The sequence below is a fragment of the Oscarella lobularis genome, chromosome 9, assembly GCF_947507565.1.
Source record: "Oscarella lobularis chromosome 9, ooOscLobu1.1, whole genome shotgun sequence".
NCBI classification, from domain to species: domain Eukaryota; kingdom Metazoa; phylum Porifera; class Homoscleromorpha; order Homosclerophorida; family Oscarellidae; genus Oscarella; species Oscarella lobularis.
In genome coordinates, this window is record NC_089183.1 from 2,694,095 (window position 1) to 2,708,058 (window position 13,964).

Here is a 13,964-nt window from a genome sequence, read left to right on the forward strand (position 1 = left end):
TCTCCGTCGACCACGTGACCCGGCTTTTGAGTCACGACGAACTCGGCGTGCGAGTCGAAAACGACGTCGTTGGCATTCTTCACCAGTGGATCAAACACGACGAAACGTCTCGTCGACATCACGCGGAAAATCTCGCAACAAAAGTCATTCGTCTACCGCTAATCGATTATTCAAACGAGACGTCGTCCCTCGACATTCTTTCGAATCTCGACTACAAAGACTCGTCGTCGTCATGTCAACGTTGAGTGGGATGTGAGATTCTAAGTTGGACCACTTTTCTTGAGGCTTACTCTCGAATCTGCTGTTTCGTATTGGAGCGATCAGTGCTGCATACTTGTTGAGTGTACTTCTTTTGATGGTTAGAGAGCGTAGTTCTGTTTGCGACTCTACTGCACCTATAATGTCATCTTCGTGAACAAGGATTAAACATAGTTCCTTGAGACGTGAAGGCAGAAGTGGTAGAGAGTAGTAATACCGACTGGCCTTCTCCATTTGGCCTATTTGAACTCGTGTAATGCCGCGCATACTCGCTAGTGAAACATTTCGTGCAGCGACACATTCAATACTTAATTAAGGCCGATACTTCAGTCAGGCTTGAAACGTCAAACGGAAGGCTATCACTTTCCAAAATAGCCTCATTATCACCTTCTATACAGAGGACTGCATCTTCATCGTTAGACCGGTCTGAACAATACCAGCTAGGAAACAACCAGGGCCACGCTAATCCTTCGAACTGCGTACGTACGTACGTACAGTAGTATACTTACTTACCGATAATCGTCTTTCATGTGGCCGACAGTTTTTATTCGGTAAACGAAATTTTTGTATGTTACGTTCTCTCCACGCCTAAGAGCGCTAAGAAGCTGATCCGAGGTACTCATCGCTGTTGTAATTTGCATAAGAGAAGCAGACCCGTATATCTCGTTGTTGGAAATGTATTGTTTGAAGTTTGCACACTTGCATTTGGTTCACGGAAAACTTCAAATAAGTGCTACCTGTCGTAATTGACCATCAAGTTTGAACTAGCGTTTGGATATGTGATATACCCCGCTTTCTACCACATTATTTTCTTAAAGTATATACTGCCACAGAACGGTCACCGTCGATGATCACTGCTGTTGCAGTGTTGAATGAGGCAGTTGAGTTGCTGACTGCCAAAGATGGATAGAACGCTGGCTGCGATCGTCGTCCGTCGCACAGGCCGCCTCGAGGCGGCAGAGACGTGTACACTAACTAACAGCGGTGCAGTTTGTTTTACGGCTGCTAGCTAGGAGCGCCGGAAAAGCAAAGTATGTCATAATAAAGGCAGTTCAGACTATTTTCAAGAACAACGTGCACGAACTTGACACGTAATATCCAATTATTTTGCAACTGTGTTCTACAATTGGAATGCGAAGCGAAAGAGCTCTAACACACTTACTTTACAAGATATGCAACAAATACGGAGAGAAAAATTTTAAGACTTATTAAAAGTTACACTTTCTGGCATCCGGGAATCTTTTTTTGCTTGATGTCCGACGTAATGGCTGATTCTTCGAGTTCTCCGTGGGCATCTCCGTCTACCTAAGCCATCCTTTGTCTTACGCCATCCTAGACAAGCGCAAAACTTCTCTTTCTACAAGGCAGGTAGGCGTTGGCATGGCATACGTCGTTAAAGGCGCTTCGTCGTAGCTGTAGACCTATAGCGAGCTACGCGCTGTTGCTTTACTCGCGAGAAATGCTTTTACTTTCCGATCGAGCGGCGAACTAGAGAGCCTATGTAGCAGAAACAAACATATTGTCGACGTCTCCTCGCCTTCGTGCATTAGGGGCCCCTCACGATCCTCAGATAAACGAGTAAAGGAATCTATCAGCGTTGTTCTTTGGCGTCAACGTGATCACTATTTTGACGTCAGCCAGACGAGCCGATGAAGCAGCCACTCAGCCTTGTGATCTATAAGCTAGGCCGTGCTCCTAGTTCCAGCTTTCTGCTTCAAGGCCGCCTGTAGTATTTGATTTCTTCTTATCCCGCACCTGCGGTGTTGCGCTTGAATGGATGCGTATAAACAGTCCCAAACTTGCCGGGATTTCTCGACGTTTATTTCTTTTTGGATGATGGTGAACCCGTATCGTTGCTAGAAAAGGACAATCGTTGATTTCTCGCCCACCATGCTCACCCGCCAATTTCTATTTTTTCATTTCATGCTTTTTTTTTAGAGAATAGAGGAAGTATCTTCGCTCACGAGCGTCGCATTATCTTTATCATTATCTTCGGTTCAATTCACTCCGCGCGTATGAATGGGAGCACTTTCACGTCACCTAACCAATCCAGTCAGACTGTTTGAGAGAACAATTTATGCTTCTTTCGGTGCTCGTAGCCAAAATGAGTTGCGCCCGCGGGAGGGGGCAGAGGCTGCGCTGAATGATGTATGGCACGACCTCTCACGGGTCGCCCCACGCCGAGGATGCCGGGTGGCGACAGAGTGGTGTGTTAGGTACCGTCGCCTAGAGTCAGCCGCATGAAGATGATGCTCTCCTGTAATGTAAACAATTCCAACAAAGCCTTGTTCCAATTATTAGAGGACCTAGAACAAGATATATGACAATTGAAAAAATAGCACGGATCCTAAACTACGATGAATTGAGAAGTCCCGAACGTTCTCCGTCACTATCATAGGCCGCCGCCTTCTTGAACGAACAACGGCGCCGATTTTTCCAATGTTCAGACTCGACGAACTTTTTCCCCAGTGTAAAAATAACAGTCAAAACCCGCCCTGAAAACATAGTCAAGAATCCCAAATAATTATAATTAACATAATTTACCTGCAACGAAGAGAAGAAAGACGCTATTGGCAGCAATAACGATAGCACTAAAGGCTTTCTGATCAACGAGACTATTGTAACCAGGATCTTGTTCGTCAGTGAACGAGAGCAGAACCAGGGTCCCCATCATTAGATTAATCAAAATAACGCCGAGAGCGATTAGCTGCAGCCAATGTCCAAAACTACGCTTGATGGGTTTCAACTGGGCGTGAAGAACGAGGAATAGAGTAGCGAGTAACATGGCCAGTGCAATTCCCGAATGACTTTGACGTCCGAAGAAACCCATGCCAACGGTGAGAAAGAATTTTCGTCCAATTTCCACCACTTCCCAATACCAATATTCGCTTTTGTAATTACTGTCGAGAAATCGAAGGCTCTTCACGAAATCGCTAACGAACGCGTACTTCTTCAAAATCGCGTCAGGAAGCGTCTTACGCCGTCGAACCTCTAACCCAACAAAAAGTAGGGCAGGCAGTATAATAACATAGGCTAGCAGTGCCCAGCAAAGGATCCACAAGGCAGTGGACATTGAATAATTGCACACGACACTATAGTCCTCCTTTAGTAGCCACCTGCAGTCTTCGCCATTTTCCGTTCCATTCGAAGCGTTTCCCGTCGAATTCGCTTCTCTCAGACACACTTTCACGCACGTCCAGTCTTTATAGGGAAACGTCGCCATTATAGAAGCAGCCGTTGACGGATAACTAATAAATAATATCCACCAACTGTTTCTCATACACGACGTTCTCGACTTGGAGATCTTCGTCTCGACAGCGTCTCGATCTCGGCTACACGAAATAACGTACCGGCGTCGCGCCTTGTAGTAGGCCCAGATCGACAGGAGCAAAGCGAGTTGACACGCGAATTTAAATATTGGAATCATCAGAGCGTTGAATCGAAGGTTCTTGTTCAGACACATCGGCGTCGCGACGGCGATTATATTCAGTTCGAGTAGCTTCATAAAATGTCCAATCGATAGGAGAGCGCGTGGCCAGGGCACGTAGGAGAGAACGTCGAACACGGCGGACATAACCTGAACAAAACCGACGATAATTTTCAAAGCGGAGCTGATTTGATCCATCAGATCGTCGCGACTATTTCTCAGTCGATCGATGGCGTAGAGAACGGCGGCTAGGACGCCGAGTAGAACGACTAGAAAGAAGAGTTGTAGAGCCGTTCGCCATTTTTCAGGACACTTTTTGCATCGCTGGAACCACGTGTAATAATTGTCGCTGCATTGACCGCACAGCGTTCCCTCGTACCCTTCGGCGCACATAGCAGTGCGACTTATTCGTCTAGTCACCGTCGACGTGCAACTTTCGTTAATAGGGCACGGATTAATCCTCGGCAAGGGAAGCGTAAACTTGGTCAACGTTTTACTATAGGTATCGTCTCTAATTGTAAGACTTTTCACGAATTCGACGTAGAGATTTTCATCGCTACTGCTCGCGTTCTCGCTTTCATCCCAACCGTGCCAGCTCCACCAAAACCCGGGCAAGACGCTTAGGTAATCGTCGTCGCATTGCATGCCTAAGCTGGCGTCGCAGCTTTGGCACGGCCCAAAGCGGTCAGTGCGAGAGAAATTCGCTAGGCAGCTGCACGCGCGATATCCGGCGTGGATTGTCGTGTTTGTGCCTGCGGGGCATACGTTGCAGTCAGCGGCTGTTTTTCCGGGGGCAGATGATGGGCTGACGAACGTCCCGTTGACACATTTTTGATACGTGTATGCGCCCGCTCTGTCTTGGTAATACCCCCCTTGATTAATTTAAACAAGGATTATCAGCAGATCGATGTTTTATGAATATTGTATTACCGGCTGGGCAATTGATGCATTTTGAAGAATCAGGATGAAATTGAATCTGATATTCTCGAGATATTGTTCCTACGTCGCACTGGGTGCATCTGTACTCAAAACTGTTCTCACCGTTGTTGCCTACATGAAAGCAGACGTATCCTCTTGGCATGAGATAATATGCTCCCGCTGCATTTAATGAGAAATTTGCAATGCTGGTTTTTCCAACGCAGTGCCTGTAAACGGCCAAATGCACGAGCCACGTTTAATTTCTAAGCAACTTGCTTACAAACGAGCTCCGGGCTGAGACGTAGGAATCACTTTTAAGTTTGTGCAGTTTAAAAATCTTCAAAAATTTAAATTATTTTACGGCTTCATTGTCACTTTTGCTTACATTGTAACGAAAGTAGTCTCATTTGAAAGAAACAGAGCATCTTGAGTCACGTTGGACGTTGGATTTTCTTGCAAGTATCTTTGAAAAAAAATTTCGCGTTTTCAATGTCAACTAAATATAGATTAGATGGCATTCACATTGTTTTGATTTTCTTTAACGAGGCAAAAGATTTGCTTTCAATCCTTGAAATGTTGTTGTGTATGAGATTACTAAAAGAAACCGTTACGCGTCGCTCCTGACATTTGCACGTGCATGACGTACAGTGTCTCTAGTTGAGAAAGGCTACTAAAGTTTGAAGCTTGAATTATTCTCAGACTATTGAACATACAGAAACTAAGCAAAGAAGACCTCAATTAATTAAAAGCACGATTCTAGCTTTTTTGACTCTTAATACAAGTAATGAAGTTTCGTCTGCTTAGAAAACGTTTCCGGAAGACTTGTCAATTTGTTTCCGGAAAGATCTCTGATTTCAGAAAAAAATCAGAGCATTAATCGACGTTGAATTTATACCGTACAGCTTTTGAACGAACATAACTCGATCGAACAGAGACGGCTCAACAGTTGTCAGGCGATTGTTGAGAAAGCTCCTTTGCATCGTCACGTCTCAAGCAATAGATATTTAAACTTTTGTACAGTCTTACGCTACGCTGACGGTGGTCCCGTTAGCAAACGGCAGCCCATCGATCATTTCAAGATGGTTGCCTGACAGATCTCTATATAGAAAACAGTATGTCCATGCATTTCACAGCCAAGATTTAGTGCTAGTATTTCTTACATTCCCATAAAATGTGTAGAATGGTTGAACGTTCCTGGACCTAGCTTTGTAATTTTATTTAGACTAAGATTACTATAGAAACAACTTGAAAAATCAGTAGGATACAATTAAGAACAGCTAACATATTTTGCAGCAGCGGCAGAGACGCAAATGCGTCTGGAGCAACTTTCGATATCTTGTTGCTTCCGGCTAAGCTGAGAGAACTATCCTTTTTAATATTTTATCGTAAAATAATTGATTCCGTACAATTGGCCCAAGCAGTCAAGTTTGAGCACATTTCTGGGCAATTCAGTAAGGTGGTTCGTATCCAATCGCCTAAAAACTCAAATTTAAATGATTTGAAAGCTACTTTTAATTTTGTACAAAGCCAGTAAGTTTGAGCACGATCCGACACTAACAAATGAAGCAGCCGACAAAACAGTCAGATGGTTCTCCATCATATTACTGCGAAATTTGTATGTCAATGGTTCAAGTCAGTTACGCATAATCCCTATATACATTTCGGTGACGGAGGATAGATTCTGAAACGCCCCTGCCTCTATAGCATAAATTTTGTTGACTTTGAGGTATCTGCAATTAATTAAAAGAATTTATGTCGAAATATACAGCACATGCATGTAAGTATTTGCGCACACATTTTATCAAGAACGGGCAGATCTTTTAAGAATCCTGATGGCAGCGTTGTCAGATTGCAGTTCGTGATATATCTTGTTATAAACAAGATGTCACGATGCTATAAAGATTAAATGTACTTACAGCCTGGTCAATTGAAACGAATGATGCGGAATTGCTGTATTGAACATGTCGCTTACGTCAGACAGCAAAGGATTAAAACTTAGGTCTCTAAATTGAAACATATTTTCTAAATTGCACCTGCGAGTGAATTAAATGCCCTTACAGGCTCTGCAGAGTCGGTGGAATTGAAAAGGCTTTTCTTAATTTGTTTCTGGTTCCGAGCCTGTCAGATAAAATTCCATACACTAACTCGGTATCTCCGAACAAATTCTTGCATCATATATAGGCTTTTGAAACGAAGAAAATAATCTGCATCGACAGACGTAATTTCGTTGTTGCTGAAATCACTGTATGGACACAAACTCGTGTAAGAAACATTGTACTCTTATATAGAAAGCGTACAAGGAAAGCATGTTCGCAGGAAACGCCCAATTGGGAGGCAACGAGCCTCCCAGTTTGGGAAGCCGAGCCGTACAATTGACGTCAAAGTAACCGTCATTGACTGGGGTGCATTTGCAGTTTTTGAACACATCAAAACTCAACGTCTCATTGTAATGGATACAGTTGGTCGAAATAGCCAATAGCAAGCAGACGAAGCTCAGTACTGACGCAATTCGACTCATAACACCGCTAGCTGAAAAAACAGTCGAATGAGCAAGTGACGCAAGAGCACGAATACTAAGTACGTACGTGAGCAAAGGGAAGTTCCCAAAGGGAGCTCCCACATGCAGAGATGATTTGTACTTTCAGTTCTGTTTGACTTTGAACAAGTGAAATCACACTATGTGCTTCAAGGGTTTGCAAAGTCAATCATTACATGCAAGTCATTCTTGACTGATATATGTTTATAGCTCTAGGCGCTACGATTAAGCGTACCGTTGAGAGATCGAAATTAGTGTGGGGGAGAGGCTACAAAGGTGAAGAATCGCGTGACGGGGAATTTCCCTGCAAAACTTTCAGTGTCTGTTGACACTCTCTATACTCGAAAGTCATTATACCGAGACTATGTTTCGTGCCGCCTTCGTACGTGAGCAAAGGGAAGTTCCCAAAGGGAGTTCCCACATGCACAGATGATTTCAGTTCTGTTTTGCTTTGAACGAGCGAAATCACACTATGTGCTTCAAGGGTTTGGTCAATCATTACCGGCATAAGTCTTTCCTGACTGATATCTTTATAGCTCTAGGCGCTACGATCACGGATTGTAGAGAACTGGATATGAAACGCACGCACGCTACCGTATGTTGCGTGGGATCATCCGTGACATGCCCCGCCCCCGTGTCTCCGCTTGTGCTTGGCACACTCAAGTCCTGTTTGACTAAAGGGATTAATCGCCACCCGTCTATGATTAACGTAAATCGATGCCTACATCTTCGAAGTACCTAGCGCACCATTTGCCTAAATTATTGGAGGTTTCGTAAGAGCGTTTTCACGCGTTTTCTCACGAGACCTACTTCGGAAGGGGTTGTGTAGCGTTTTCGTCAATTCGCTTACGTTTGCGTCGCCAGTAAGATAAGGAACGGTTTAATAATGATCCTTGCTGTGGCTTTGTCCACAAGCAAGGCCGGTTTCGTCGCGTTATAGCCGAGTACGGGCATTTTTATGCTCGGAATGGTGAAGGAGTTTGTGTAGCATTTCTGGGAGAACTGTAGAGAGTCAGCCGCATACTGTAGTTTTAGTAGATAGAACTGCCACTGTAGAATGGCCCTACAACCCCGACTAATATATGAACGAGCGGGTTTGCGCTAGAAAGAGGTCGAAAAAATGCTGAGCGGAATTAATTAACAGACAAGCAGCAGAGCGAGAAAGGCTAGGTATGCTTCCTCTAAGCTTCTAATAGTTAGTCTCTCTGCGCTTTGCTACTTTTCGGTTCTCTACACTACTGTACCGTGACCTTTGGGAACAATTCAATGTTACCTGTCACTGCTTAGTTAAAAATGGGTTGTTTTTTCATGAAAACGTTAAGGACTAAGCATGTGCGAATTTTGCCATTGTCAAACCGGGGAGGCAACGGAGGCAACTGGGTTAGCAATCCGGGCAAGATCGGTCACGTGACCATGTCAAGGATGATCCCACTAGCGTGCGTGCGTTTCATATCCAGTTCTCTACAATCCGTGCTACGATTAAGCGTATAGGTACCGTTGAGAAGTCGAAATTAGAGTGGGGGAGAGGCTACAAAGGTGAAGAATCGCGTGACGGGGAAAGGTCGCGGGAGTTTCCCTGCGAAACTTTCAGTATCTGCTGACACGCTCTATACTCGAAAGTCTTTGTCGAGACCATGTTTCGTGCTGCCTTTTCCTGCGTTCTCCTCTTTGCCCTTTCGCACGACACTTGGGGAGAGTTTGCTGGTTACAATTTACCTTGCTTCAAAGACATATGCGGGAAGCCGTGCGGTAAGTAACATGCACAGCAGCGGACGTATACTGTTTCGACTTAGGTCTAACTAAAAAATTTTAGCCGATCTGGGGAAAGAACTCCAGTACTTCAACGTTAGTGTCAGTAACTGGCCAATTCAGCCGGGCTCTCAAATCGTTTTGCTAAACGTTACTCTACTGCCAAGTGAGACTGAATCCTTGCTAGGCTGCATGAAGTCACCAGCTTCTAAACTAGTCTCTATAGCAACAAATCTAACCGACCTAAGTACCTCTATTGACGCCTTTGGCGTCATGGCGTCTTCTAATGAGACTATTCATTGCGCTGTGACCGATTACCTGTGCGGAACCGACGATAAGACCCGTTGGGAAAACAAGATTTGCCCTATTCCAGCGTTTAGTGAGTTAGTTCTTCTGTTAAAAAAAGAATCGAAATGTTAATTAAACTAAGTTTAGAACCTACAACTTATGCATGGCCATACAGCAATGAAGACGTAGAAGCAGCGCTTAGCACTGTTGTAAGATTAACTAATTAGAAATACTGTTTGTATTTCATCGGTGACTGAGTATAGGTAAGCGGAAACGTTACTGTCAAAATCATGAGCTTTGACAAGAAAATTCTCGCTTGTGTGAGATTCACCTTGACCAAAAACACCACAAGAGATTTCTCTCCGGCAAATGCTTATGCGGCGAAGAAGACAAAGAGACTTTTTCCTTCTTCGGGACAGTGTGGGCAATGATTGCATCACTCTCTTTGGTGTGTTCAGGCAAGTTCCGTCAAATGTATTTTGTCTACTCTATATGTTCATTCTCGTAAATTGTGACGTCATCTATCGTGCTCCTACCGTTTTATAAGGCTATTTGTATCCGACGATATTTATTCATTGTTTTGCATCGCTGCGCAGTTTTTCGCAAACACGGCAATGGCTCTTTACACGTGGCGTTCTCAAATTAGCGCTTTTGCCTACAAAAACACAACTGCTTATCGTTATGCTCTTATGCTATCCCCCAACTGAAATCTCTCTTGAGATGACGAAGTAAGCATGGTAGACACGTTATAGTATAGTAGGCTGAATGATCTTAATTAATTTTAGTAGCAATCCTAAAGTAGTGTTATCGGTTTCTAAATACAACATTTATTTGTCACGGTGAAGTAAACCGATCATCCGGGATTTCCTTTGGCTGCAACTTTCTCTGTGCTGGAGCATCTCCGTCTCGCTAAGCCATCCTTCGTCTTGCAGCAACATAGATTAGCGTTTTCTTTCTACAAGGCACGTAGGTATAGGCGTTGGCGTACCTCAATCTGACCCGTTATATCGCAGCCCAGAATAGTCTTCCGTTCGACGGAAATGCGTCCAGCAGAGCGTTCAAACAGCTCATTCGACGTACAGAGCCAGAGCAAAGAGCCCAAGGCACGTGCACATATCGCGCGGACACGTGCAGCGCGACTCGAATGCATAGAGCGAATTTATTCCACACGCCTATTATTCGCCGAACGGCAAGCAAAGCGAAGCTCAAACACACGAAAACAACACCAAGAGCGCGCGACACATATAATAATAACATCCAGAGAAAGCGTCTCGGAGCTCTGCGTGGGCGTGGCTCCTTTTTGCCTTTTTTTGTCGCAGCGTGCCCAATCAGCCACAAGTGCCTACGGGAGCTCCGTGACAAACGTTGCTATTGCAGCACGAACCGCAAGAATAGACAGGCCAGCAGACGCACGTAGTCCCCGTGGACCAGCATCCTTCGCTGATGCTCGTGCACCGATTTTCATTGTCGCCCACGTCCGTGCAGGCGAGACCTTCGCAGCAGCTTTCCGCGCTCGGCTCTGTCGCATTTTTCGGAGGCGGAACGCATTGGTCGCCTTCGCTGCGGCACTCGTACTGGTATTAATTCGCTTGGCGCCAATTGGGTGGCATTGCTCAGGTACTCCATTGCCTTACCTTAATTGAATTCCAGTAAGAGACAGACTATGACGACGTTTGAATGAAACGGCGACGCAATCGGAGGACGCACTTTTCTCAATTGTTCAAAGTATAAGTGGATCTCTGAAGTCCGAATGCCATAAAAGTAGAGCATCATGCATGATTTAGAAGGGAGACCTACGTAAGTGATATAAGAATGTCGTTTCCCATGGAGATGGCCGGACCTACTTGCTTTCGCACGTAGTGAAACTCATCACTTCGTCGTTCTAATTTTGAATACGTTTGCGGTTGGCTTGGCGACCCGTCCCCCCAGAGTCTCTAGAGAGCGTACAAGGGCAGCAACCCTCACTTACTTCTATGCGAGGCTGTACACGCTGCTAATGACGTCATTGTATTGATTATCCGCCCACAGCGGAGTTTGTGTCATGATTCTTAATTTTGAAACCTTGCTAACCATGGCTGTGGTTGATCGACCAAAAATAGCAAGTACTGAACCGGTTTCGTCTGACATAATTATCCGGCGACACAAACCGGAGCGATTATACGGGTGACTATACTCGCTCGAACCCGGAACGTCGCTTCGACGAAAAATGGAAGAAACGATCTCATTCGAAGCGAAAAGCTACTCATCCTTTGCACGAGAGCAATACGACTCCTTTCGACTGTCAAATTACCTATGCGACGTCCTCATCGTCGGCAAAGAAGGCGAACGATATCCAGCGCACCGAATAATGCTCGCTTCCGCGAGCCCCTACTTTCGTTCGATGTTCGAAGGAAAGTTTCTAGAGAGTCAAAAGTCCGAAATCACCATTAGCAACATCGACGACGCCGTTCTGAAGCATCTAATCGAGTACGCTTACAAGGGAAAAATCGAATGTCCTGCGACTCTCCACGACGTCCAATGCCTTTACGAAGGGGCTCACTATTTACAGTTCGATCGTCTTCTGCAGATGTGCAGCGACTGGATCAAACTTCACGTCAATTCGTCGAATTGTCTAAGTTACGCCATATTTGCTCATCAATACGACGACTCGACTTTGCGTCGACTTTGCGATCGAATTTCCGCTGTGAACATAATGAAATTAGTCGACACCGACGACTTTCGTCTTCTCTCCGTCGACCACGTGGCCCGGCTTTTGAGTCACGACGAACTCGGCGTGCGAGTCGAAAACGACGTCCTTGGCATTCTTCACCAGTGGATCAAACACGACGAAACGTCACGTCGACATCACGTCGAAAATCTCGCAACGAAAGTCATTCGTCTACCGCTAATCGATTATTCAAACGAGACGTCGTCCATTGACATTCTTTCGAATCTCGACTATGAAGACTCGTCGTCGTCGTCGTCGTCGTCGTCGTCGTCATGCCAACGTCGAGTGGGATGCGAAGGCGTTCTTCTCGTCGCCGGCGGAAGCCGGATATATAACGAAAACGCGGATGAATACGAATTCGATAACAGAGCTCGAACGTACGACGCTTACGACGACACGTGGACGTCATTTCCGTCGCTACAAGTGCGACGATGCGAACCGCGAATCGCGACGTCGTTCGGCGTGGCGTACGCTCTCGGCGGTCGCACGATCAACTTCGAAGGCGAAGACGATTTCGAGTCGACTCGTCTGGCCGTCGTCGAACGATACGATCCCGAACGACGGCGTTGGATCGACGACGTGGCGTCCATGTCGACGCCGAGAAGTCGAGACGAAATAGTTTGTTGCGCTAATTGCATCTATGGTATGAGTCTCAGTGACGTGGACGAAGCGACGTGCGAAGTGTTCGATCCGACGACGGGAACGTGGACGTCCGTTGCGTCTCCCGGCGAACGTCTTCGCACCGGCTATATTCTGTCTTCGCTCACCGATAAGATTTTCGCGATTGGGCGCGAGAGGTCCAGTGGGAAATTCGGGCATATGACGTACGATCCGTCGGAGAATCGTTGGCTCGATTTTCGTCCCGAGAATGACGTCGAGTCAATTGTTACGTCTTCGATCTGCTACGCCTCGATCGGCGACCGCCTCTACATTTTTCCCACTGGACGTCTAGGGTTTTTTTTCGACGGTCACAGTGAGCGTTTCTCCGTTGGCGACAACCTGTTTCATATGTTGTCGCTACGACGCGGTTATGGACTTGCAGGCGATCCTGATCGCGAAAGACTGTTTTTTCTGGGTAGGAACTGGAAGGACGACGAGCCGGTGTTGGCTCTGTATGACGGACGAGCGGAAAAGTGGGACGTGAGAGCTTGGCCTTCTTCGAATTTTCGCGACACCTTTGAGTGCGCTGTTGTAGACAGGAGCCTGGTATTGAACGTTGGCGTTTAATGTAGACATGGGGCATGCGAATTATTGCGTTATTGTTTTTCAAGGTTACCGTAGTACAGGCGGGCAACCGATCGCAGGCAGAACGAATCTCCTTCCATCGTTCGCCCCTCAAGAGCCTAATATCATTCTTTTTTCTTCAAGGTACCAGCCTGCCAACATGCAAGCTGGGCAAGTAACAAGGCCAACTCAACAGCTAAGTTACAGTACAGTAACGCCCCCAGTAAGTTTTTTAGAAACCGAGAGACGGCGCCAAGTAGGAGCTGATTCGGCTATATAGTAAAAAGAAGCCTCGGTAAAATAAATAGAATGCAGGAAGCGAATTTATTTGACGTGCCGATTATTCGCCGAACGGCTGCTCAAACATTAAGAACACTCACACACAAACAATACATCATTTAATAGCAAAACGCACATGAAAATTGCCCATCGGAGCTCTCCTTTGCCTTAGACTGTCTCCAATCAGGTACAAGTGGAAATCGGAGACCCGGTGCATTCGTGACGGCAGCATGAACTGCAACTGTCGTACGGCCAACACACGCAAGTAGTACCGAGCGGCCAGCACTTTTCTTGGACTTTCGTACACCGACCTTTGGAGTTGCTCACGTTTGCGCAGACATGGCCTTCGCAGCAGTTCTGTGGGCTTATCTCTGTTCCATTGTTCGGAAGGCATAGTTCTCCTTCACTGCGGCACTCGTAAAAGAACGAGCTGATTTGAATGCGAGTGAAGTTGTATGAAGAGAAGAGAGAGAAAAACGCTTAGAATAACTGCAATCTTCATCTCTTGATCTCGGCGCGCGAAACTGTCTGTTGCACGTAAAGAGCCAAGAATATATAACGGCACACTCGACCCACCC

General features: G+C 45.8%; 3 protein-coding genes across 5 annotated transcripts; 2 read left to right on the forward strand and 1 right to left on the reverse strand.

The window, feature by feature from the left end:
* Positions 1–1,428: 1,428 nt before the first annotated feature.
* LOC136191188 (uncharacterized) lies at positions 1,429–7,479 on the reverse strand. 2 transcript variants are annotated; one of them, XM_065979493.1, is made up of 22 exons: positions 7,189–7,479; positions 6,901–7,132; positions 6,774–6,845; positions 6,662–6,721; positions 6,520–6,606; positions 6,399–6,470; positions 6,262–6,333; positions 6,127–6,207; positions 6,010–6,078; positions 5,886–5,966; positions 5,764–5,835; positions 5,630–5,701; positions 5,504–5,575; positions 5,383–5,451; positions 5,250–5,321; positions 5,126–5,197; positions 4,989–5,066; positions 4,884–4,940; positions 4,616–4,830; positions 2,803–4,557; positions 2,615–2,753; positions 1,429–2,564 (listed from the first exon to the last, which is right to left on the reverse strand). In XM_065979493.1, exons 1-22 carry the CDS (start codon positions 7,223–7,225, stop codon positions 2,471–2,473), a joined length of 3,630 nt encoding a protein of 1,209 aa, XP_065835565.1. In that variant the 5' UTR covers positions 7,226–7,479; the 3' UTR covers positions 1,429–2,470. The 2 variants fall into 2 exon arrangements, with proteins under 2 accessions (XP_065835565.1, XP_065835566.1); XM_065979494.1 differs by having other exon boundaries at positions 5,886–5,957; positions 7,189–7,474.
* Positions 7,480–8,664: 1,185 nt separating this feature from the next.
* On the forward strand, positions 8,665–9,748 carry LOC136191192 (uncharacterized). Of its 2 annotated transcripts, none has more exons than XM_065979499.1 (5): positions 8,665–8,888; positions 8,953–9,054; positions 9,106–9,267; positions 9,324–9,385; positions 9,440–9,748. In XM_065979499.1, exons 1-5 carry the CDS (start codon positions 8,774–8,776, stop codon positions 9,605–9,607), a joined length of 609 nt encoding a protein of 202 aa, XP_065835571.1. In that variant the 5' UTR covers positions 8,665–8,773; the 3' UTR covers positions 9,608–9,748. The 2 variants fall into 2 exon arrangements, with proteins under 2 accessions (XP_065835571.1, XP_065835572.1); XM_065979500.1 differs by having other exon boundaries at positions 9,115–9,267.
* Positions 9,749–11,378: 1,630 nt separating this feature from the next.
* LOC136191533 (kelch-like protein 17) lies at positions 11,379–13,182 on the forward strand. Its single transcript, XM_065979883.1, has one exon. The coding sequence runs from the start codon at positions 11,383–11,385 to the stop codon at positions 13,108–13,110; it is 1,728 nt and encodes a 575-aa protein (XP_065835955.1). The 5' UTR covers positions 11,379–11,382; the 3' UTR covers positions 13,111–13,182.
* Positions 13,183–13,964: the final 782 nt, after the last annotated feature.

What these genes read in the sequence shown, in the direction of transcription:
- LOC136191192 (XM_065979499.1), top strand. Translation starts at nt 8,774, where the DNA reads ATGTTTCGTGCTGCCTTTTCCTGCGTTCTCCTCTTTGCCCTTTCGCAC. An exon ending in CATATGCGGGAAGCCGTGCG is followed by an intron (nt 8,889 to 8,952) that starts GTAAGTAACATG and finishes AAAAAATTTTAG; the next exon opens with CCGATCTGGGGAAAGAACTC. An exon ending in AAACGTTACTCTACTGCCAA is followed by an intron (nt 9,055 to 9,105) that starts GTGAGACTGAAT and finishes CTTCTAAACTAG; the next exon opens with TCTCTATAGCAACAAATCTA.
- LOC136191188 (XM_065979493.1), bottom strand. Translation starts at nt 7,225, where the DNA reads ATGTGGGAGCTCCCTTTGGGAACTTCCCTTTGCTCAC. An exon ending in CTGCCCGTTCTTGATAAAAT is followed by an intron (nt 6,334 to 6,398) that starts GTGTGCGCAAAT and finishes AATTAATTGCAG; the next exon opens with ATACCTCAAAGTCAACAAAA. An exon ending in GGGACCACCGTCAGCGTAGC is followed by an intron (nt 5,576 to 5,629) that starts GTAAGACTGTAC and finishes GACGATGCAAAG; the next exon opens with GAGCTTTCTCAACAATCGCC.
- LOC136191533 (XM_065979883.1), top strand. Translation starts at nt 11,383, where the DNA reads ATGGAAGAAACGATCTCATTCGAAGCGAAAAGCTACTCATCCTTTGCA.